The sequence below is a fragment of the Paramormyrops kingsleyae genome, chromosome 6 (genome assembly GCF_048594095.1).
Source record: "Paramormyrops kingsleyae isolate MSU_618 chromosome 6, PKINGS_0.4, whole genome shotgun sequence".
In the NCBI taxonomy this organism is placed as follows: domain Eukaryota; kingdom Metazoa; phylum Chordata; class Actinopteri; order Osteoglossiformes; family Mormyridae; genus Paramormyrops; species Paramormyrops kingsleyae.
The window spans coordinates 5,052,028-5,076,597 of NC_132802.1; the positions used below are offsets into that span (position 1 = coordinate 5,052,028).

The window sequence follows — 24,570 nt, forward strand, 5'->3', positions numbered from 1 at the left end:
ATACAAAGGACAAGACCATATAGCATATTTTAGCACCTTATACTTAGCATAGTATAGCATCTATTTTCACAGCATGTCTCAGAACACGCCCTTTGCATGTCTAGAGAAAGAATGCAGAACTGGGTATTGACACTGCAACTAGTAATATTGCACTTAGGCAATCCAGCCAGAATCAGAAGCAGGAACAACATAAAGCTGAACAGATGCTGGACTGACACTTACAAATTAAATTAAAAGCTATACTCAAGTACAAATCAGCGTGTACAATTAACCCACAGAAACCAAAAAATAACCACTGTTCAACCAATTACTGCTGTAAAGGGAAAAGTAACAAGATCAGGAGCATGCAGGGGCCATTGGAAAAGGAAGGGCACTGCAATTAATAGAGTGCCCACATTGTTATGACACGCAGACAAGAAAATGGTCAGATACGTACTTTGTCCACAAACTGTGGTGATGTAATGTGCGGAGAGAGCCACAAAAGAGGAGTAGAAGGGTTCGTACTGTTTGTCATGATGGAGGATTTCCGATGCACTGCAATAGGGGAGAGCAAACAGTCATGTGGAGGTGCATTAGACTCGAGGTACCTATACTCAGCTACGTTAAACACCCCCCCAAAAAACACTTGCTTGGGGGTAACTTGTCAAAACATGATAATATATCACACCCTTGGTAATCAAATAACCCATTAGGTATAAGAAATACTAAGTAATTCCAGTGATTAAACTATGTAAAACAGCCCAGCCGAGTAATGAAAAGATAATCATATACAATAAGGTTTCATTTACTTGCAAATGAAACCGTGATAACCGATTTTGCAGTGAAAATGGCTCTAAGTAAGAGAGAACTAAAGTTGACAACACCCCCACCCCCCCACCAACGCTACTCAGCAGGTCGGATCTGAAAGCGATGATGTTGGTCTTTGGGCGGCAAACGCCACGATGTGCAGGCATGCCCTGCCTTCTCAGTGCGGCTGTTCGGCACCGGGAGCAGCATTTGCAGAGAGGAAGACCCATAGCCTGGTACGGTGTCACCAAAGTTAAAGAACCGGCCAAACCATTCTTAACAGCGACCTTCCAATCTTTAAAATCCCGGAATACCGAATTGAGAGAAAATTACCAACAGCAAAATCGATTAACTTGAAAGTCGTAAGAAGAGATGAGACCAGCAGTTACTGACAGAAGTGACGGGGAGCCGAAGCGCCGTAACGCAAGGGGGTGTCGGCGGCAGGACGTTCAGGCGCCCTGCTTGGTCAGGCGACACCGATTACTTCTCCACAATGACAGCGTGCAACTTAGTTGCGCCACTTCGACAAACTACTTCGGCGGGTGCAGAAAGGGGGCACGGTCTAATCTGTAATCAAAAACGATCGAGACAGTCTCGGGTTCAACTTTTAATAAGCCCCCAAAGGAAGCCGGCGAGGGTGACAGGTAGCCGTGCGCTAGTTAGCCTAGCCTAGCTTAGCCAATGAGCAACCGCAGAGCTCCGCGCTCGGGACTCCGGCTCGCAAATCCGCGTTAGTTCGCGTCTGGTAGAAAATGGAAAACCCGGCCGGGCACCCCGTGAAAGAGAGGAAAATGTCAAGCAGTTAACCCAGAAAATAAGGTGAGAACTCTATAAGAAGTAACCTGAATATGCTTTTGATTTAGCGGTCCCCCCTGATCTGTTCGGCCTGATGATAAAGCAGATTCTTGCTTTAGCCTGAAATGCTAACTGGCTACTTGACTGAGCGCTCTTCGCACCCCTTTCCGCAAAGCTCAGTCCCTTCTACCATCGGACAGGGCGACCGCTTGCCTGTTAATGATGGATCCTACGAGCTGAGGTAGCTCCTTCGTCTCAAATGCCGTGTACGACGCTGATAAAAGTGGTCGCACGGCTGCGGTCCACTCGGGTTCTCCATCTCCTCCACTCGACGCCATCTTGAGATCCTGTATTAGACAACCCCCAGGAAGGAAATGAGGTTAATCGTCCAGCCACCAAAACAACAGGAAGTGACGACATATAAACGGTTGACGTCGTGAATGTTGTGATTTAACGTTACGTCACACTGGTGAGGGTATCCTTAATATACTTTATTTTTTAACAAAAATATACCAAAATACCTCATTCACCCATGGGAAATGGGTGGCTGGAGGATTGTTTGCCACACCATTGTTATTCCACGTTGGTATAAATTGTTTGGTGTTAATTCATATAGAGGACAATGACACATAGGGATATGTAACATGAGTATACAGGTAAACATGATATAGAGAGAATCTGAATATGCTCAGGGTTACAGGAAGGGGCCTGGAGCCCCTTCTAGGCAACAAAAGGCAAATGGATGGGGTACATTCAGCATGGAATGCCAGTCCATTGCAGGGCACATGATGCACAAACTCACACACTATACAAACTCACACAATATGGGTAATTTAGCAATGCTAAAAAAGTATTGATTGATATTCCATTTTGATATTACATCTTGTAAAACACTCAGTAACATCTTAATTATTCAGTGTCTATATAAGTAATTGTGAAAAAGCTGTTAGTGAACGGGGAGGTGTTTTTTGGCAGGCATCTGAATCATCTGTTTGGGCGTCATGCACAGGGTATGAGGGATCGAAGATTATCTTGTTGCAATATTTAGTTATGCATTGGATCTGGACAGTTAAGAGAGGGAAGGTCAGTTTGACACTTTTCAAATAATGAGCTCAAGTCTTGTTGTTTGTGCTATCATACCAGGCTATAACGGATGAGGCTAGGATGCTTTCAAAGATGGGTGGGTAGGTCCTGATTACAAGTTTGTTGACTCTCAAATTACTCAGCTGTCTGAAGTATTTTGTCTAATGTGCTTGAGTAATACTAGCAGCAAAACACTAGGAATTCAGAACTTCCATTTACATTTAATTGCTTTAAATTCAGAAATTTTCCTTCTTCCAGGAGTATCACTGCCATATGAGTTTCAATGTTGATTCGAAGTGCAGCTGAGCTCTGTATGCAAAATACATAATGAAAGATAATATATTAGTACGTGGGCTAGCTCACTTTTCAGGGTGTCCAGTGTCTTGTGCTTTCTTGCAATTTCAATAACCTCCAAGCTCCAGGATAAGTGGTTATGGTAACTGGGGAACGCGCTTGTGTAAAATTCTACTATGCAGAATGTTTACCAAAAATGAAACACTAAGTTTGGATGGAATAAGTTTATTAGTCTTATTCTAAAAAGAAAAACAGCCATACGTATCTGGGCACCTGTTGTTCTGTGCTTAATTTATATTTTGCTAGAAATGGAAAAGAAAAAAAAAAAAAAAACAGGGTGAGTTTTCTGAAATTAATGAAAACTTCTTGCATGCTGAACCCACCTCCATGTGACAGGAACCGTTTCCTTCTTTCAGATTTCTTAATGAACATGTAATTTTGCATTCTATGAACGCCCCAAAATTCATGCCAGTTTGACAGAACGCATGCAGAGAGGCAGCAGCAACATCTTCAGCTGCAACACGAAACAAAACTAGTAAAGGAAACTGAATTAAATTTTGCACATAAGGTTTAAGAACAAAACGGGGTGAAGGGATAGAGGGTACAGCCCTGCTTTCGAAGTATTTCATTTTTTTCAAATTCAAAAGTCAAACGATATTTTGCATAATAAATATTTCCGATACAAACGTTTTTCTTTTTCTTTTTTTTTTAAATAGAACAGAAAAATTACTCTGCATCCAGTGCTTTATAGACTTAAACAAATGAAATTGCAGCTTAATTCGTGCAACTTTTAAAAGTCCATCCTTTCCAACAAAACAATACAGTACAACCAAACCAGTAATTTCTAAAATAGACAAATGTAGTTAAGTGTCATTGTGAATTGATGAGGTGTTAAGTTTTTACTGCCCCCCCCCCCCCCCAAAAAAAAATCCTCATACTTAGACACAAGGATGGTAATCAAAACATGTTTTGAGCAAATAAAAAGGAAAGTAGTAAAAAAAGACCAAATTTCAAAATCTTGAGTGGAATTTACAGCATAAATCTTTTAACCGGTAAACACTGGCTCCACATAATCATTCTAATCACATATAATCTTTTTCCTCTTCTTTCTACTGGTGTGAAATGCAAACAATGAAGATAAAAATTTGTCAAAAAAAAAAAGGACAAGTGTTTGGGGGAATGAAAATGAATCATTTGCTAGAATTTTCTTCATTTGTCCTCATAACAGTGAAAACGACATAGTATCACAGCCTTTGATATCGTACTGTTGTTCTTCCAAAAATCCCAGATAAACACTGTTTGCAAACGTAATCGGGACACATCTGATGACCTAACAGGATGAGCTGGGGATCCACTATCCTCGCGCAAACAGGGCTGCCGTCCGGGCAGGGACGCTGGCACTCCGCGGGGCCATCGCTCTGGGGCCAGGCGGGGACCCTTATCGCCACGCGCGGTTCAGCAGCTTCACTTGTGCTAGGCGCTTGGAGATCATGGTGGCGAAGAAGAGGCCGAAGAGCACGCTGCTGATCAGCACATAGTCGTAGTCGTCCTTCAACACGTCAAACTGCTTAGAGGGATAAACCCTCGTCTGGTAGATGTCCAGACCATATGCAACCACCTACAAGCACAAAGCCCTTGGAGTTAGTCTAAAACCTAAAGCTGCACACTCTTCAATTTTACTTTAATCCCCTGCCTGAAAAATTGTATTCATATTTGTTGACCCATACCAGACAGGTAGACTCCAGGCCAGAGGGGGCAGTGTAGATTCCTCGCACTCTTGACACGGTCTGATTGTAGTTGATATACCACTCTGTGCGTATTGGCATCTCAGGTGCATAAGGAATAAGGTTCTCCTCCCTAAAATTGTAGGTAAAAAAAAAATAAATAACTTGATTGGCCCTCAGACCTCAGGATTCCCTCTAATGCCATTGGAGCAGGAGAGGACTCACCGGCTCTGCTCTGACACTATCTCTGGCCTGCGAGGATCCAGGAACATCTTTGGCAGCGAGAGAACGGCTCCTGACGGCAGACCCACTACACACACACACATAAATCATTTACATGCCTAGCATACCTCAAACTTTTCTGCTATTACCTCACAATAAAGTAAAGCATTTTTATTGGCATGCCAATATACAAATTATATTATAATCAAATGAAAGGATATCAAATTCCAAGTTCAGTATTCATAACAAGGACCTCCAGCCCCCAATAAACAACCGATTCCTGCTGACTTGGGTGCCTAATCCTTAGGCATGGACTAAGGATGTCAGGTGACATCATCAGCTACTTCTCCAAAACCACACTTCTGTGGCTACACCTCCCTGCTCATCTCCTTGCCGCATGCCTGCCCCAGGGGACTGACCGAGGAGGTGTCGGCTGGTGATGCCCTTCTCGGTCAGCGTGGCCTCCATGGTTCTGATGGACGAGGGGAAGATGTAGGACTGCTGCAGCACCTGGGGCAGGTGTGGTCGGTCCAGGGAGCTGAACACTGTACTATTATACAACTCCATCCCCTCGAACAGCTCCAGCACGGAGAACTCATTCCGCCGGGACTTGGCGTTCCAGTACACGTACTAAAGAAACCGCAGGGAAAAACTGTAAAGCGTCATCCTAATTCCAGGAACTCATAGTCATATGACTATTCAAGTAATTCATTAACATGTTTACTCATATAACCAAATTCTCAGCAACGTGGGATTTATGTTACCTTAGAACACACCTTTACTTTGGGGCTACTTAACAGAGATTATAAAATAGAGGTGTTTCTGGGTTTATTTCCTTTATTTACATTTGGTTTAATTATTCAACGCTCCCAGTCTTAGGATGTACAGTATTGCAGCTATATTTAAATATCAGGCATGGGGTAGCCATAAGGGAGTGTTCTTACCACCACCCAGTTCTCCGAGTGGATCAGGTGGATGGGCCCGCGAGCCTTGCGCTGCACGGCCTCGTGGATGATGCGGCCTGTCACCCCGTCGATGAGGAAGACGCCCACGAAGCTGCGCTCCTGGTGTGTGTCCGTGCTCTCAGTCACCACCGCCAGCAGGTTGGGGTTCAGGTACTGTGGGGGGGGCGGGGAGAACAACCTCAAATTCCCAGAGACTATTACTTGTACCATATCGAGCTGTACAATCTCGTGAGACTACCGGTACACTGTCAGAAAAAAAAAACGGTACAGGCCTGGTACAGATTTGTTCTCCAAGGTACAAACAATAATGTACCCACAATAGTACAAAATATTCCTCAGAATCCATTTCTCTACCTTAAAAGGTGCATTTACCTGTAGCTAGGGTACAACTGTCAGACCCTTCAGGATACAGCCCAATGGACTTGTAATTGTACCCTCAAAAGGTACAAATTGGTCCTTTTTTCCTGACAGTGTAAGGCAACTAATTTACCCAGTAATCAGCTGTCAAAATGGTATTTCTGTGCTGAACTCAATATCATTTCCTCTTTCTGCAGTAAGTTAACCAGTATCCTGGGTAGCATTTCCCCGGTAACGCACCTTGTAGAGCACACTGCGGTCGCCCATGACACGGCCCTGAGAATGCACGTGCTCGTTGGCTCGCTTTCCCTTCACCGCCACGATCCGCTGCATCTCGGGTGCGATCACCACCTCCCAGATCAGCTCCGTGGAAAGGTCCTGGGACGTGACACGCACACAAGCTCAGTCTCCTGCACAGGGCAGCGGTCCCGATCAAACCACGGCACGCACAGACCGACCGGGAAGCCCCCGCTTGCCTTTCTGAGGCGAAAGCCAGAGAGCCGGCCCTGGCTGGAATCGACGAGGAAGAAGAAGATGGAGGAGGCCGTCTCCTGGAGCTGCTGCAGGACGTTCTTCGTGGAGGGGAACGCCGTCACCTAGAAACGCCAATTACTCGTTTACTTTCATTTCTGGAATCTCCTTCCGAAATCATGATCATACGACAGACCCGAGACCCGGCCGGGCTCCAGAGCGCCCACCTTGTACTCGCTGTCGATCAGCAGGAGGACCTTGGAGTAGTCCTGGTCGATGAGGGGCAGCAGCAGCGTCTGGAGGACCGGGCGTGGCAGGACCGGCGGGGAGATGTGGCTTTTCTTCCCAAAGATGGGGTTGAACACGTGGAGGCTTGTCAGACCAGTTTCCTGCAGACAGCGGGCCAAAGGGCAGGCTTATAGAAGGATCTCAGTCTTTAAGCCATTAGTAACACTAACTGCCAAGCGCACAGAATCATAGCCGCAAGCCATCCCACGTAAAGAAATTAGCAGCTGATTTCTTCCAAAGACGTGAACACACATCTACACTAACCTTGAAAATCCCCAAGTTACTAAAGACAAACTTAGAGTTACATGACGTGACAGACACCTCCACAGATTATCAACTCAAACAAGTATAGATCCTCAGACCACCTGCGCCCTGCATGGTGGAAGGATATTTAATGCAGGTTACCTTGTCCTTGATGAGCAGGGTGCATTGTGGGGGATGAGGGAAGTGAGCGGTGGTCCTCTGCACCATCAGCTTGAAGGCGGCGTTGGCCTGGACGTTGCGCAGGTAGTGTTTCCACAGCACCGTTCCTGATTTGCTGTCAATGCCGAAGAGCTGAGACAAGAGACGACCCCCCCCCCCTTAATAAGCAGCCGATAGGCTGAAAATGGATCTCAAACACACAATGTCAGGGATACCTAGCAGGTTAACAGCTATATCACGCCGCAGATTTACCTAACAGGGTGGAAATGGATCAGGTACATTGATCCCAGTCAGGGGTGTGGAGTCCTGCGCAGGGATTCTGGGTCGCCTTACCTTCCCAGAGGCAGTCACCATCACCATCATCTTCTGCAGGTTGAACTCGTCACGCGCCAAAGTCTCGATGGTCACCTCATTCTTCACCTGGCTGCGCGGCTTGCGGGCGTCGTAGAAGAGCTTCCAGAGGTGGCCGAGCCAGGCCTGCAGCAGGATGAGCTGGGAGGAGAGCCGCTTGAGGACCATGTGAAGGAGGCCGTCTGGGGACCACACACACACACACACACACACACACACACACAAACACATGTTAAAGACACGGACTCATAAGCCAGACCGCTGCCTCGGATCCCAGGACAGACCCTCAAAGTACAAGCAATGGAAAGCAGAAGTAGGGCTACAGGTTTGAAACAATATAGTGAGCAAAGATGAAATAAAGTAATATGCTTTAGTGGGATGGCTGTACATTTGAGCTACTCTGAAACTAAAGAAAAACAGCTTTTATATTTAAAATAATAATAAACACTTACAAGAGCAGAAAAGTGGTGCCTTTTGCATTGTGAAGTGGGGCACAGGGACTAATTCATTTTACCCACTGTATACACGGACTGACAAAAATTATTTGCTTGGAGTTCTGATGCATTTTTAAAATGCAGTTTAAAGAGGTATAAAAATTGTTTTAATGGCAAGTTCCATGCCTAAACCTATTGGTATTTCTACTGCTTTTAGTCACCCAAAAACAGCAGCCGGCATAATCAGAAAAGAGGATAATGTGTAAGCATACTGCCATTTATATATACTGTGTGTAAATCTAGAAGGACGCTCTTCACATTACCTTGAATGGCTGGATCCAAGCACAGCATTAAGGGAAAGCAAAAAAAGGGATGAGGCTGAGTGCAAACGCAGCGGATCAATGCAGAGTGAAGGATGCGGGAATTAGGAAGGGAAAAGCCGCAAACCACACGCTCTTACACCATGGGGACCCAGAGGACGACTCCACCAAAACAAACCACCACCCCCCCCACCCATCCACATTACCAGCTTTCTTTCCAAACTCGCCCTCCAGCTCCGCCTGCGTCCCAGTGAGCGGCAGGTCCACCATCTCCATGGTGACGACATCTGCCAACGCCTCCTCCCTGGACCACACCACACGGCCTAAGGATGGGAAGGAGGCCATCACCGGCATGCACACTGATCTACACAAACAATACACACCCCACCATCTGCAGTAAATAGAACCATTTAAACATAAATGCATTTTTATTTGGTTGGTGGCATTACACACAGCAATGTATACCAAAAGGTACATCCAAAACATCTTCATGGCATGTAAACGAACAAACACAGAAGATGTAAACAATAGTTTTGAAGTTGAATATAAAGTGTTTAAAATTCTGTACTATGCTGAAGTACTGAATGTCCCTGGGCATCCCACTAAGAGCCAGTGTGTCGCTGTCTGTCACCCCCGACTGAGAGCACAGTGTGGGAGGTGCGTCGACAGGCCGGTGAAGACCACCGCTTACCTGGCTGCTGCAGGAAGGTCAGTGTGTGGTCCTCGGTCTGCACCAGCACCCTGTAGCCCACGGAGTCGTCCTTCTTGAGGAAGGCCTGCACGTACAGCTGGGGGGCGCAGACAGAGCCGCGTTACAGGCGCACAGCCCCACCCCCAACCCACACCCCCACCCCGGCATCAGTGCCCCACCGCTCACCTTCTCCGGCATTCCCCCATTGGGGTCCAGGTGCACAATCACTGTGGTGTCCAAAAGCCTCCTTCCAGAGTCAGCTGAGAACAGGCTGACGCTGCACGACTGCTCACACACACGGACGTAACGTTACAAACAGTCGGACACGGCTGCCAAACTCGCGGGGTGACTACAGGACGATTCTTACTGCTGTGCCAGTCATAGCAACTGTACGGCGGTAGACAAATTTTTAAACTCTGATATAAATGTACATAAGGAGCTCCTGAAAGACGCGGAATGCTACATTAACAAGGAAAATACAACATAGCCCATAATATTCCTTGTCTCTATGTTGTGCTGAGGCAATGCCAGAAACTGGTTAGACGTGAGGGCCATCTCGTTTTGGGAACTCCCCATACTCATATCAGACTAGTCCAGTGATTTTATTTAGCTAAAACGTGCAAAGTTGTATGTTCTTGAAGTATCACTAGGTGCTGCCAAGTCTACGCCCACTGCTGGCGCCCCTCACAGGCAAAAGGCTGAACTGCAGTTTGCCACAATGACATGAAACGATGACATGAAGCCCAACATGTACAGTCGCTCACCGTCTCGTTCTTGGGTGCTAGGACAGCTGCCACGGTCTTCTCCCCAGACGTTGCGAAGGAGACTAGGAATGCCTGAGACATTGGGCAGAGTTTCCGCTTAGCGAGGCAAGTCTAATCAACGGTCAAAGAAGTCAGTGAGGTCCAGCGCTCAGCAACAGTCTCACGTGCAAATTCATCGCCATCAGTTTAAGCATGAGAATACAATCTATGGCGCAAGGAGAATCATGGATACCGGCTTGAAGTCCCTCAGCGGGCTGATCAGGCCGGCGGTCAGCTGCAGCAGGACATAGTGATCCAGGTCCAGCTGCAGAAGACACTGGGGTGACGCGGGGCGGGCAGGGTTAGGCTGTGTGGACACCACGGTCGGCTGGAATCCAGCAGCCACCTCCAGATCCAGGGACTGTAGAGAACAGAGCCAAAGCTACATTAATATTACATGTAAATAACTCCTTGACTCAGAGAGCACAAGTAAGCAAGAAACAATCTTTTCCTCAAGTAAACCCATTCGCCCAATGACCTGCTCCATTATCAGCAGCTCTGGTAACTTTGGGAACTGTGTCTAGATAACAGGGTTAAGGACAGAATGCTGGAGTCAAATACGTGTTACAAAATGAAAATTTCAATTCCGCTTATCGATTCCTATGTGCACATTTTCAAATAGACCCGACATTTTATAACACATAGCGTGGGACTGTGGGAACCGCGGTGTTATATATGCCTGCAGTCTGTTATTATATCGCGGGAATTTCCTGCTTTGTCTTACTGCAGGGTGCAGAACACGAGCAAATATTTTAGATTGACACTCAAGAAACAAAAGCAGCAGCTGTGACACGAATATGCAGAACTGCTGGCACGATCGGTCATCGTTTTGCAAAAGTCGTCAACAGCCAGCGTGGCAGATCCGGAGGTTTGGGAAAATTCCCGGTGGGCCAACAGAACCGGAAACGGGTTGGACAACACAAGCCACTGTACCGTAAACTGCACTGTGAACAACTAGCCATTTTTCTTCCTAAATCATCACAAAAACAAGTTTAAATCCTGAGAGCAGCGTTCCGCTGATATCAGCCACATCTCGGGTCAGTGTTAAAGCAGACATGAAGCTCATTCAACATCAGACTTTTATGACATATTTGCAAGGTAATGCTGTGCATGTCATTAATTGCATGTTCCCTGCAGATTATTAAAAAAATAGTATGTATATATGGGTAAAGTAAAATACGTGACTTACTAAAGGTGTTTTGTACTTTGTACAGATCATATATTTAATGATGGGCACATTGACGCATCCTTGTTTATGATAAAACCCACTTCTACCTTTAGCGAAGCTTGTCGGTAAAAGTCATGACATGAACGCAAAGTTAAAGTGCATAGGTAAGAATGTTCATTTAATGGATGATGGACATGTAAAATGAAACCTTTTAATAACAGAATAAGTCCAAATGTAAAATTAACCCATGAGTTGTCCTCTATGAGGAAAAATTAGTTGTTCAGTATAAAAAAAACTGAATAACCGATATGTCTTGATAAAACTTAGCACTGGCGCTAACTCTAGACTTATATTAATGTTTGCAAACATACAGACAGGGCTTAAAGGAGCCCTCAATTTTTTTTGGTTGCAGCCAACAAGTGTTGTACATCAAATGCACTTCAATTCGACAGTTTTGCACACATACAGCTCTTTAACAGAGTCCTGATTGATTTATATAGTCTACTGATTTTTACTTAACATGTTGCAGCTAAGTGTGAATGCACTGTAGTTCCACATACAGTGTTTTTAACCCTGTTTTTATATAGCCTAATGATGTTTGTTTATTCAGGTGGCCCTGTGTGTTTTGCAGACACAGAATAAAGTTATGTTCGATATTGAAATGTTTGACCTCGTTTTTTTTTTTTTTTTTTGCACATTGTAATCGAAACTGGGAATCAGTAAGAATCAGAATCAATAAAATTCAAATGAATCGTGACACAACTAGCTAACGCAGCTCTTGTATTTTTACACTTGCTTTGCAGAAATCCAATCTTTATAATGTTTTGAAGTGAAGGGTCCTTCTGCTGGGTTCCTCTTGGGGTTTTGTGAGGTAGGGTTAGGTTTAGGGTTAGGGTTAGGGTTAAGCTAGGGTACAGCTCCAGCCCTAATGCTAACTTTAGCATTTGTTTCTGGTCCCTCCTTGGAAGCTCACCCTAAATGTATTTAAACTTAAGCTGGCTCCTTGACAGCTGTACTCTTGCAATGTTATATCTGCCCTGCTTGCACCTTACTTTGGTTTGCTAAACAGGTCAATGTAGACACAGCAAGCTTGCTTCGGACTAATTAAAATAAAACCACATTCAAGCACATGGTGACCAGATATAGCATTTTGTACCTGTAGAGTAATCTGCTGCACGGCGGCTCGGTCCTCTTTGCTCAAGGACAACACGTAGAGGGAAGCCGTAACGGCATCGACGCAGATCAGAGAGCCTGGGCCAACAACGGCGCAGCTAGGCTGCAGACTGGACAGCCAAGGAGCATCGACTGACACCTGAGGAAGGAATGTGGTCAAGAGAGTGTACAAACTCCTAATGGTACGCCAGTGAGGGGATTCAGCTGATACCTGATCCATAATCTCCCCATCTTCAATGTTGAATGCAATGATGGTCAGATGGGAGTGTGGCACGACACCCAGTACCAAGACCTCTGTGCCGCCCCCCGAGTACACAGACTGGTACTGAACCGTGTCACTGCAGAACACATGACAACCACGTAAGGGGTTAAACAAGTCAACTTTCAAAATTGAAATAAGACATAGTTAAAGCAGTGTTTCCCAATCCGGTCCTGGGGGACCCACATACAGTCCAGGTTTTTGCTCCCTCCCTGCTCCAGGAGCAAAAATGTGGACTGTCTGGCAGGGAGCTCAGAGGGAGAAAAAACATGGACTGACTGTGGGTCCCTAAAGACCAGATTGGGAAAGTACCGAGTTTAAGAATAAAGTTTCAAAAGCCACTTTAAAGTAACAGATTAGACAAACTGAGGCAGAAACTAAGGATGCTACAGCTGTTTTCCCCTAACCTGTCTGGCAGGTTTTCCACCCATTTCTGGTGCCCACTGGAGAGATAGTGGAGGGAGAGTGCGGCCTTCTTTAGCACAGCCACATACTTCACCATGTCCTGTACTCCTATCAAAGCAGCCGACTGGAAACTGAAAGAGAGGAAGGCACGTCAAACGGCAGCCCCTTAGCAGGGCTGCAGCATGTAGAGATCTCAGTCACTGATCTCGGGGGTTCGGTGAGCCACCTGCCAGTGTCCAGCACCATCTCCCAGTTCAGACCCCCAATATTAGACTCCCAGGACCGCAGGAGGCGGCCGTTCCCAGCAATCACCACAGCATCTAGGGAACGGGAACGGGGATGGGGGGGGGGGGGCATTATCAAAACACTGCAAAGAGTCTGAATGAGACTGTGGTGGCACAGCCTCCATGACGGCTTCAATATGCTGATCATTCCATGATGATATCTCACGAGCGGAAAACACACCGATATGAGCACATAGCAAAAACCACTATCCAAATGTCACGTTCTACTGACAACTCAACTCACCTTGTCCATGGAACAGCAGGGTGTCTATATGCCCTTCTGGCCCTGTCTTGTCTACCTGTCTCCAAACTAAGATAAAAATATCATAATACTATTAAATTGCACTAGGGTTGCATGCAACGAAACACATATAAAAATGGTCCATTTACAAATCTATCAAACTGCTGTGAGGCCTGTGTAAATGCACAGTATGAGCAGTTATTTTAAAACAAATTAATAGTTGACTTACAAAGGTCCCCGGTTCTGGAATTGAGTGAAGCCACAACGTTTTGCTCTGTAGCCAGGAGCAGTTTTTTAGATGCTTGTGACTGGGTATCAAAATAAGCAAAGCGGACTTTGCCAATATATTGCTGTCTCCTGTGTATAAGAAGCATACAAATTCGCAAAAATTAATAGCAAAAAATCGATATTATGTAATTACTTCACACGGTTCAATTACAATGAGCAGGTCAATCACACAGAAAGTGCCCATGGACCCTCTAACAACCGAGTCAGACTTTTTTTCTGTTTTAGGCCAAAACATATCGCCAAAATAGGCGATAGTTCATAAAATATTAAACCCATAAACGACGGAAAACCTTACATGTATCCAACTAGAAGCTAAACATGGGCATTCAGAATGAATGTCACCATCTGGTGCTAAAACGCCGGCATGTTTGACAGTCGGAAGGATTCTGCATTAACACCATCAAAGACATAAGTGCCCAGCGTTTCACTTGATTAGACACTCACCAGTCAAATTTCCCGACTTGATCTTCAAAAACAGCAAACGAAAAACGAAAAAGCAGAAAGAAATATACAAACCAAGATATAAAAATAGCCATAGTGCAACACACAGTCTACTCCTCGTATGTCCCCAGATCCTCACAAATCCCCTTCTGGACGTACGTCCGACTTGCAAGAAAAAAGGAACTCTTAGCAGTGGCCTGCCTCAAGCGGTTGAATTAAGTGAAAAAGAAATTCCGGTGTTTATTTATATAATCATAGATACTAAATATATATACAGTTTTACTATTTAAACACATAATAAAACAGTATACGAAATTTGATAGAGGCAAGACGAAAAAGCTTGTCTCAGGCAGTGCACAGTCAGCCTACGCTATCTGAGGACCACCAACCAGTAGAAATCCCATAATGCACTCGAATGGTCTCAACACAAGCAAACGGAAATGACATTTACTGCACCCAAAAAGTCTTTCTCTTGCATTCAAATAATGTCTGTTTTAATGATGAAAGTTTGTAACTTTTGAAAACAAATAAATTTGCAGACTTTCCGCGTTAATTTTTATAACACCTAAAATGTAATCTGAACATAGCTCAGTCACGCATTTTAAAATGCCTTCCTGTGCAGCACATCGTTGTACTAACCGATCTGAAGACGCTAAGAGTAAAGGCCTTACATTTCACAGGTAAGGTTTGATAGATTCCTAATAATGTACGTGTTGATCTTCACTTTTCTAAAGGTACTTAGCAAATTTAGCCACTAGGAAAATTATATTCGTAATGCATTAGCTTGCGAACTGCCACGGGCAGAAATGTTAGGTAATATTTTCTATATATAACATATACGCTTGTATTACTCTTTACCACAAAAGATTTCCAGCAAATGATCCCCATAAAGTACGACAGTGGGTTATTAATATGAGGAGGCGCAGGTGGAAGCCATCGGAGAGATCGGTGCTGTGCTCCAGTCACTTCGAAGAGGAGTGTTTTGACAGGAGCGGCTCGACTGTGCGGCTGAGATGCTCCGCTGTGCCGACAATCTTCCATCCATCAATTCAAGCGAAAAAGGTAATTGACCTAATTATAACCGATATCGTTTTTTGGTTAAAATATATTATTATAAAACATAAAAAAATGTTACTGTTCATAATTTTAAAACACCCATGAAAATATGCAGAATCTGAACAATTTGTCAATTTAGTATTGATATAATTTCTTGCTGAATTAGGTTTTCTGTATTATTATTATTATTATTATTAGTTAGTTTTATTTTTTTGACCTAATGCTCAGATTTTGCGCACAGGATATATTATTTGTATATTTTTGTTAAAGAAATCATTGGTTCGAAAGAATCCCAAAGGATTAGCGAGCGCATCAGCAGAGGTAACGCCCAGCGTTAGTCCTCCAGCGACCACTTCAGCGGCTGTTAGTTTGGAGGCGACACCGGAAGCCACTCCATTAAGTACTCCAAAGGTTTATGATCACAATTACGCAGTTTTAGAGTCACCAAGGCAACTTAAACAAAAAGTGGATGTTTTGAACGAGCAGTTGGAGATCGTCAAAAAGAAATTGAAATATGAGAAGCAGAAGTCAACCAGACTGCAATTGAAAGTGTCTCGTTTAATATCTCTGGTTAAAAGTCTTAATGATGAAGGACTTTATTGATATGACAAGGACAAATTTCATAAAAGAGGTGATGTATAAATTACTTATTGGTTAATATTTCCAGTCAACAAGCTTAGAAGTTTTGTATTATTGTGTATTTGAAATGCTTTCTTGTTGGACTGAGAGGAGAGAGTGCAATGATATTCCCATGCTGGATGGTTGTTTTAGCATTTTTAGTGCCTTTAGCAACAGAATATTTATGCATTTGAGTGTTCTCTGCATTGTATTTTTAGCAACGCCGAACATTCAGAGCCACTTGTTTACTTAAAATCGTTCATATTGCACAACTGTGCTGTGACACATAGCGATTCTGGCTTTTTAAATCCTGAATGGCATCTATATTGAAATAAATGACTAAATTAGTTCAATTGAGAAAGTAATTGGTTGAGTTGAACACCAAAGTGCTTAAGCAGAACTATAATCTTTCTATACCTTAGCCTTTGACTGAGATTAGGGTCCCCTGGAGTACACTGCTGCATTTATACACTATTTCCTACTGAGTACTGTCAGCTATTTTCATTCTTAAACGTAACCAACCTAAGAGAACTGCAATGAAGTTGTTAGCAAATAAGTAAAATCTGAATAACATGCTGTGTGAAGTTTAATTCAGCTGTGAAATTTACTTCGCTGTTTTAATGTGACCGACCAAACAAACCAAATTTTTATTAAATAAATGTATGAAGGGTTTGTTATTCTTTATTGCTTTGTTCAGAATTGTGTTTTAATATAATCAACCACCCAATATATTCATATATGAATATATTCCAATATATACCAAATTTATTCCTTTAAAATCACAAAATAGTTGCCATAACTCACAGTTCAAATTCCACTAACCTTTGACATGAAAGGGCCATAATGGTATAATTCAGGTGTGATTCATGTAATTAAGAGGGACGTGTCTCATTTTTAAAATTACAAACCTTTTCTGTGACTCAGTTAATCCAATGGAAGATCATTATAGTATTTATACCTGCGGGACTGATATATGTTAAAGCTCAGCCTTTATAAGTCATTTATTAATGCATTGTTTCTTAATCTGATATTTTTTTTTTTTGCAGTTATTACACTGCAAAAAAAACACCTTTTTAGTTGAAGTGTTGAATGTGCTAAAACATTTTCCACCAGATGGTGCAAGAGGCATTAATATTACATGGTGGTGCCACGGCCGTGCGATGATGGTCCCCAGTTGTGCATTTATTTAATTTATATACTTGTGCCATAAAACAAATAACATCCTGCATGCAAGATGACATATTTTTGAATGTATTTGTTTCTTTGTAAAATAATTCAATTGTGTTCTATGCAGATGTTGAAAATCCTTTGCTGACTCCAGTTTATCTAGAGAGCATGTATTTGCAGTTTATTTTTATACTATTTGAATAAAAATGACATTATTCCTGTCAGCGTGTTTAATTCCTTCACATCGAAAAAGGAACCACAACACAAGGAATACCTTGGAATTTAATAATTTTACTGCACAGTTAAAGTTATGATTTTTAAAATGAAATATCATCTACACATAAAGGTCATCTCAACACAACACATTTTTTCCAGGTGTCATGTATGAATGATGGTGTAAAAAGGTCATTTAATAAAACTATACATTAAATGTTGCTGTCTTGATATGCTGAATTTGACAAGAACAGGTGCAAATACTGCATCACATTTGTAGCACCCATCACAAAAAATGTGCCGCAGTTGTGTCTTCTTTAACATTTGTGAGCTAATAATAATAATCGTCTTCTACTATGCTACTTTAAGTTTGTCTTTTTTAATTCAGGCTTGCTTATGGCTGTAATGGACGTGAACGCTGCACAGATGCTAAGTTTCTGACAGTGGCTGTGCTGGAGAAGAATTCTCTAGATGGATGTTGGCTCGTGTGGCTGATTTTTGTGGGTATCATATGATTTCAAACAGGTGCTTTTGTCTCGACACTATGAGATCACAATAGGACAAATTAAGGTGTTCATCATGTTTGCAGCCTAAGTTGCACGTGTACCTCATAAAATCTCAAATGACAAAATGGAAATATAATTCTTATATCAACAAGGCAGTAGATTTATAAACAAGCTACTGTATTTATGAATTAAAAAATCCATTCCACAAATATTACCATTATTACAGCAATTCCAGATGTACAGAAGGACTCAAGTTAACTCACAAAATACAGCATACACTAACTTAGAATACAAGTAAAAGTTAGTAAATGTACCTTTTGGAAGAATGCAGAAAAACACATGCACAAATAACACACGGACATGTACCACTCTATACGAAATATATTGTTCTCCAGTACTTTGTTTCCTGACGCTAACGTCACCGTGGGGGCGTTCCTGTTTTTTCCAGACCCGCCCTCTTATGGGACTGCTCGGAGTAGGAGCCAACCAGAAATCATAATTATCGCGTCAGTGGTGGGCGTGACAGAATAGGCGGAGTTAAGAGAACACCAGCAAGATGGCGGAGCGCATTGCTTACTTGCAGGCTTTTGTAATTTTACTAAAATTACGTCTGCACTCCCAGCGGCATTACATGACAGCTCTGTACATAACACGCAGACGCAGAAGGAGACTCCGGGCACGACGAATGGTATGAAAGATATGCACCTTTGTAACATTTTGTAGCGTTTTACCGATCCCGATAGCATATAGCTAGTTTCCATTTTCTCTTCTCATTTTTAGGCGCTGTTAAACAGGATGGTACGACGGCCGCATGCTGTGTGGGCACATCCACGGGCACAGCTTTGGTGGGATACTGTAGTGCCTGACTTTGATTCGGAGCAGTTTTTGCAAAACTTTCGTATGTCGAGGGAGTCATTTGATTACATCTGCCGTCGTCTTCGCCCTTCCCTTCAAAAAAGAAATACAAACTTTCGTTTGGCTATACCAGTTGAAAAACGGGTTGGCATCGCACTGTGGAAACTGGCTACCAACAGTGAATACAGAAGTGTGAGTCATCTGTTCGGTGTTGGCATTGCTACAGCTTGTCACTGTTTGCAGGATTTTTGCAACGCTGTGATCAAAGTGCTGCTCCCTCTGCACATTGCATTACCAAATGATAGAAAGTTAGTTGAGATGGCAGATTTCTTCGCTCATCGCAGAGGGACACCACAATGTGTTGGTGCAATAGACAGCAGCCATATTCCAATTATAGCACCAGAAGAATACCCTCAAGATTACTGTAATCAGAAAGGCTGGCATTCTATAATATTGCAAGGTGTGGTTGATGGAAAAGGTCTGTTCTGGGATGTGTGTGTTGGCTATCCTGGGAGTGTGCATGATGCACGTGTGCTGCAGCAATCTTATCTGTGGCAAGTGGTAAGCGATGGGCAGTTCTTCAGTCACCATAAAGTCAGTATCTCTGGACATCAAGTGGGTCACTACTTAATAGGTGACGCTGCTTACCCCCTGCAGACCTGGTTGATGAAACCCTTCACTGACACAGGCAAACTGAACGCACAACAACAGAGATTCAACGCTAGCCTCAGCAGTACAAGGGCAGTTGTGGAGACAACCTTTGGAAAACTGAAAGGTAGGTGGAGGTGTCTACTGAAAAGAAATGACTGCCATTTGGAGCTGACCAAGAAAATTGCTCTGTCCTGCTGTGTCCTGCACAACATTTGTGAGGAGCACGGGGATCAGCTTTTGGAAGATATTCAGTTGCAGGAACAGGACAAGCAGCCTCCTGCTCACATATCGACAGATCCAAGGGAAGCGGAAGGAGCCGTTGTGCGCACAGCATTAAGTGATTATTTCAACAACTGACGTATATTGATACAGCCCACATAGATGGGTATGTACCCGAACATTTTTCGGTGAAGTCCCTTTCAAAATTTCAAAACATCTCTTGCCATGGCTTTATCTCTCACCTTTTCGATTTTGTACAGCCACTAATTGTTATGTAACAGTTCAGTAATGAGAGTGAAAATGGGAAAGTTGTTGTTGCAAACATTTATTAAAATATAAATATACAGTGAACTTTGTACCTTTTTTTTCAATGTGTGTCTACACGTACAAAGTGCTATAACCAAAAAGAGAAATTTTGGTATGAAATGAGTTATGTACATGGGGCACAAAGAAGGTCTATGGGTCCTTAACCCTTCCTGCCGTGACCATCCTGTCAGCCAGCTTTAGTGCAGCATTGTTTGTCTCCTCTTGTGCTACAGCATCCTTTCCTCCCTCTCCTCTCCCCTCCCATCAGCCCTCTCCATATATTGAAGAAGATCCTTGAATGTCTTCTGCCTCCCATTTTCCTGATTGAAAGTAATTGCTTCATATCACTTTGTTTTCAAATCTAATAGTGTGCTGAATGACTTCAGGCCATCAAACATCGTACATAATGAAGACCTTGGAACGGCTTCTGCTTCATCTCCTCAGACCCCAGGCCTTCCATGCACTCAAACCTCTGCAGTTTTCTTATAGGGAGAAGGTGGGTTTGGAGAATGCCATCATCTATCTGCTTCACCAGGCTTGCTCTCATCTGAACAAGGGGAGCAGTTCTGTGAGGATCATGTTCTTCAAACTCTAGCACCTAAAACATTATCCAGCCCCTTACATTGAATGATAAGCTGACGGAGGTGAGGGTGAATTGTGATCAGTAGCCCTGGCTCACCACAGGGGACTGTGCTCCCCCCAGTCTTGTTCATCCTGTACACCTCAGACTTCAAGTATAAAACAGAGTCATGCCACGTGCAGAAGAATAGGTCAACACTGATTGTGGATTTGTAATTGTGGATTTGTAATGCTCTTCCTAATTCTCACATGATTGAGACCTCCCAGGGCCATGTATGTATTCTGCAAAACGTCATTATTTTGAGCCAATCTATGCCTGGCAATATGGGAATTTAACAGTTGTCACCTCTGTTCCAGTGGTCCCTTGTTGTGAATAACAATATCACTTTTTTATTTGACAAGTGAAGGGCACTTTCTTCACAGTTAAGTGAAAAACGTGCACCTGTTGCCCCACATGCATTTTTTTGAGCCTCAAACATATAATTTCATAAAATTTGCGTATCTCCTAAGGGGACTAAGTAACAGCTCAGTGTTTATAAACAAGCAGTACCCATATATGCATTATAAAAAATTGAGTTGTTATTCTAAGTCCTTTTTTTTTTAACCAAAGTAATAAAAATGGAATTTGTGAGATGAACTTTGACCTTGAAACTTAGACTTATGCAAAAGTTAAATCTAACTATAACATGAATTTCTTTCTCTCTCTCTTTTTTGAGCTTTCAGACATACGTTCTAGCTCAGCCAAGTAGCTGTAATAGTAAAATGAAATACAGCTCATAAAAAAATATATTTTTTTGCCTTTTGCACTGAAGAATTGGCACTATATCTCAAAGGGATTTTTGAAATCAACGAAAACATTTCTGAGCATTGTAAGGTAGGTATAATTCACATGCCAAATTATATCAAAATCAAAAATGGTAATTCAAAAGCCATTCGTTGAATTGAAACGGAATGACACTGGAAACAAAATCCCATACAGATTTTTAACTACAAAAATAACACGGTTTACCTGAAATGCTCGCCTAAAATGCCATCTGAGCACTGTAGTACTATAGTTTCAAGCCACTAGCTCTGGCTGTGTGATGTTTGCCTGTTTTGCTCATGTCATGGAAGTTTCCTCCAGCTGTGCAAAGACATGAGGTTCAGTTTATTGACATCTCTAAATTGTCCATAGTTTGATTTATGTTTGCATGTGCACTGGTACCTCATGGGGAGTCTCCCCTGCCTGGGGTCCTGCTCCCCCAGATATAAGCTTCAAGGCAATCCTGCCTGGACTAGCATCTTAGTTCTGTTTATGTCATTTGAAGAGCATCTCTCTCCTCCAGGACCAAAAATGAAAATCTGGTCCATTATGTGTGCGACCTTCGGGTTCTCACTGAGAGAATGTGGGGCTTCCTTTGAATAATCCTGTTTATTTCCCACTCTGCATGCTGGTGTCTCTCTGCTGGGCCCAGCATCCCGTACCTTGGTGCACTACTGCTGTGCACCATGCAGTGGCTCTGAAAGACAGGCTCACTTCAACCTCTTGGGAGCATTGGTTTGCGAGACCGAATGGGCGAGTGTAGCATCTGGGACGACTCCATCTGGACCAGCTTAAGGATGTGCTAAAAGCATTTTGCTGGACCTTTTCCCAACCCACATGGGTATTTCTAGTAATGCAGGCAGCTGTAAATCTAAAAGAGTGGGCACTCACTTCTGATGTGGTGTGGTCAAGTGACATAAACAGCCTCCAGCTCAGCTATATTTATTGCCATTGAGGTTTGTCTTACTAAAATAAAGCTTAAATAGAAAATAAATAATGTCTAATAAAAGTAAACATCTGTAAATATTTCAAATGAATCCTCTTTAATCATGAAAATAGTAAAACAAATTCTATTTAGGACTGGTTAATTTAGGAATGATTCATTTAGGAATTATTCATTTAGGAATGATTCATTCAGCATCCTTCTTTCATCCATTTATCCTGGAAATGATCGAGGGGCGTGTAATTGGCTAACAATTTGACATGAATTCACTGAGTGAGCTGAGTTGTGAACAATGACTGATCAACTACTCTTACCATAATGTCTTTATATTTGCTTATTAGAATTAAATTGGCCTTGATTGAGTTTACCACTGAAACTCTTTCTTTGTTCTTATCCCAAGAATCCAAACTGTGTCTAAATTGTGCTGAACAGTATTTTAGTTTAAAGATCAATGGGATGAAGTAACCAACACTTACACAGAAGGCAATACCTTAACTTGTTAAAAGTGTTGTGTAATTGATATCAAGTGTGATCTGTTGCGGGAAGACTTTATTTTCATTCAAACAGAACTGTATTTTAAGCTGTAATTTTTTTCTGTTAATTCTCTAGAGACAACCATTTGTAATTTACTGGGGAGTAACTAGACCATTTGGGTTCTGTAAATGGATTACATGGTTTCATAAATAGCTACTGACGAGTACAAGTATCACAGAGCTGTTAGTTGTGCTACTAGAATGAGTGGTCAAAAGATGTTCTTATAGACTGAATGCAAGTACACACATACAGTGGACCCTCGAGTTGCAACCGGCCTGATATATGAACACCTTGGGTCACAACCAAGTTTTGACTTACAACCAAAGTCTTCAGTTACGACCCGAATGCCGGTGGAGGCCAAAACATGTGTCCGGTTGTGAACAAAGAGCTGAGATGCCCTAGAGGTGCCCAAAAGCGTCATTCGGTCAGTGCAGTGCTTTAAATAGTTAATTTCGCTAATTGCTATCAAAATGGCCTCCAAAAAGCTAGAAAAAACAGCTAAGGAAGGAAGAGAAGGTAAAGAAAGCAATCACAATCGAAACGAATAAGGAAATTGTGCAGATAGATGAGTGGCGTTCGTGTGATTGATCTCGCTAATATGTTCAGCATGTCGAAATCCACCATCTCGACAATCTTACAAAGAAAAGATTTGTATAAGGATTAAGGAAGGTAGTGTTGCTAAAGGTGTACCTCAAATTAGTAAGTCACGATGAACAGAGTTAGACGAGGTAGAAAGGTTATTATTAGTGTGGATAAATGATGGTGAGCACACTGGTAAAATTATTGGTGTTTCTGGTATATTACGCACGTTATACATCTCTTTTTATTATGAAAGGGTTAGGAAGGGGTGCTGTGGAAGGTTCGCAACGCATTATGGGTATTTCCGTTATTTCTTATGGGGAAAATAGTCTTGACTTACGACCAACTTGAGTTACGACCAGCCCTCGCGAAAAAATTGAGTTCGTAAGTCAAAGGTCCACTGTTAAGATTGTGATGATCCTGAGACAGACTCCATGTTCACTGTGGCCAGTAGGGGGCATTAGGGAGCCAAAAAATGTTGGTGCCTGTTGGTAGAGCTCCTGCTGTTGTACCGTTACGGGTATTTTAACTGATTTTCTACATTAACAACATCCATGCACTTGTCTTCCAGCCGCCAGATACAGGGTCCTGGGGAAGCCATTGTCCCATCTCTCCAGTAATACCCGCTTGTTTAAATGTTTGTGTTTCTACATGAATTAATTTAATCACTACTACTGAACTTTAACGTATATACCTACTGCAACCTTTCTAAACGGTATTCAGTTTTTTTCAGCAAAGGATAATTAAATCATTTTCTCAAAATGATTCTTAGTCTGATAACTGCTTTAAATGTTCAGTTAAAATCAAGTTTAGTATTTTGCAATTCGTCCCATTTATTCTAATACTCACTCCTTGACACCTACCATGTGTATTTCATAATTCATGATAATTATTAATAAATTAAAAATGTATTCTCCCGTGTTCCTGTATTATTTTCAACTTGCAGAGAAATAAATTCGGTTTCAGCAGATGTTCTGCCCAACAGAAAAAGTGCACTTGCTACACTGCGGTTAAATACAAATTAAAGTCTGTGTTTGTATCGTTTTAAGGAGCGAGTGAGTTTTCTCAGACGGCATTTAAAACTGTTACTAGTGTCGGGGTCATTATCGTCCAGGTGATGAATGGCAAAGTGATTGTCCTTTAGCCTACTGACGGTCTCTGCAACTCTGCAGTCGGATAAGTTAACAAAAAAAGAAAGAAAAATATTAGACTTTTAATGGGTGTGTCTTAACCTGCGGGATTCTTCTTCATTATAGCCATTTTAAGGAGGCGATTG

At 42.6% G+C, this 24,570-nt stretch overlaps 2 protein-coding genes and 2 long non-coding RNA genes across 25 annotated transcripts in view; 2 read left to right on the forward strand and 2 right to left on the reverse strand.

Annotated features, from left to right (window-relative positions):
• ubr4 (ubiquitin protein ligase E3 component n-recognin 4) overlaps nucleotides 1-1,956 on the reverse strand; it is a 58,845-nt gene extending 56,889 nt beyond the window's left edge. For 15 of the 21 annotated variants that reach the window (XM_072713463.1, XM_072713454.1, XM_072713462.1 and 12 more), the window contains exons 1-2: nucleotides 1,795-1,955; nucleotides 437-534 (exon numbers count right to left, since the gene is read on the reverse strand). In XM_072713463.1, coding sequence (XP_072569564.1) covers nucleotides 437-534; nucleotides 1,795-1,919 — 223 coding nt within the window. In that variant the 5' untranslated portion in view covers nucleotides 1,920-1,955. Of the gene's footprint in view, nucleotides 1-436; nucleotides 535-1,794 lie in introns of all 21 variants that reach the window. The other 6 variants (XM_072713443.1, XM_072713445.1, XM_072713444.1 and 3 more) reach the window with 1 other exon arrangement.
• Nucleotides 1,957-3,167: 1,211 nt separating this feature from the next.
• emc1 (ER membrane protein complex subunit 1) lies at nucleotides 3,168-15,233 on the reverse strand. The gene is made up of 23 exons (XM_023841546.2): nucleotides 15,125-15,233; nucleotides 14,270-14,431; nucleotides 13,767-13,894; nucleotides 13,541-13,606; nucleotides 13,239-13,332; nucleotides 13,015-13,143; nucleotides 12,560-12,686; nucleotides 12,332-12,487; nucleotides 10,201-10,368; nucleotides 9,969-10,040; nucleotides 9,391-9,489; nucleotides 9,205-9,301; nucleotides 8,720-8,836; nucleotides 7,742-7,941; nucleotides 7,391-7,540; nucleotides 6,925-7,086; nucleotides 6,703-6,822; nucleotides 6,467-6,604; nucleotides 5,849-6,022; nucleotides 5,324-5,534; nucleotides 4,908-4,992; nucleotides 4,686-4,815; nucleotides 3,168-4,576 (listed from the first exon to the last, which is right to left on the reverse strand). Exons 2-23 carry the CDS (start codon nucleotides 14,359-14,361, stop codon nucleotides 4,397-4,399), a joined length of 2,895 nt encoding a protein of 964 aa, XP_023697314.1. The 5' UTR covers nucleotides 14,362-14,431; nucleotides 15,125-15,233; the 3' UTR covers nucleotides 3,168-4,396.
• Nucleotides 14,687-17,541, forward strand: LOC111859127 (uncharacterized). Its single transcript, XR_002841740.2, has 3 exons — nucleotides 14,687-14,946; nucleotides 15,133-15,328; nucleotides 15,593-17,541. It is a non-coding gene; the product is annotated as an uncharacterized lncRNA (long non-coding RNA).
• A 792-nt stretch (nucleotides 17,542-18,333) lies between these two features.
• LOC111859095 (uncharacterized) lies at nucleotides 18,334-21,642 on the forward strand. 2 transcript variants are annotated; one of them, XR_011992146.1, is made up of 3 exons: nucleotides 18,337-18,514; nucleotides 18,607-19,717; nucleotides 20,226-21,642. It is a non-coding gene; the product is annotated as an uncharacterized lncRNA (long non-coding RNA). The 2 variants fall into 2 exon arrangements; XR_011992145.1 differs by lacking the exon at nucleotides 20,226-21,642 and having other exon boundaries at nucleotides 18,334-18,514; nucleotides 18,607-19,902.
• The last annotated feature ends 2,928 nt before the right edge of the window (nucleotides 21,643-24,570 follow it).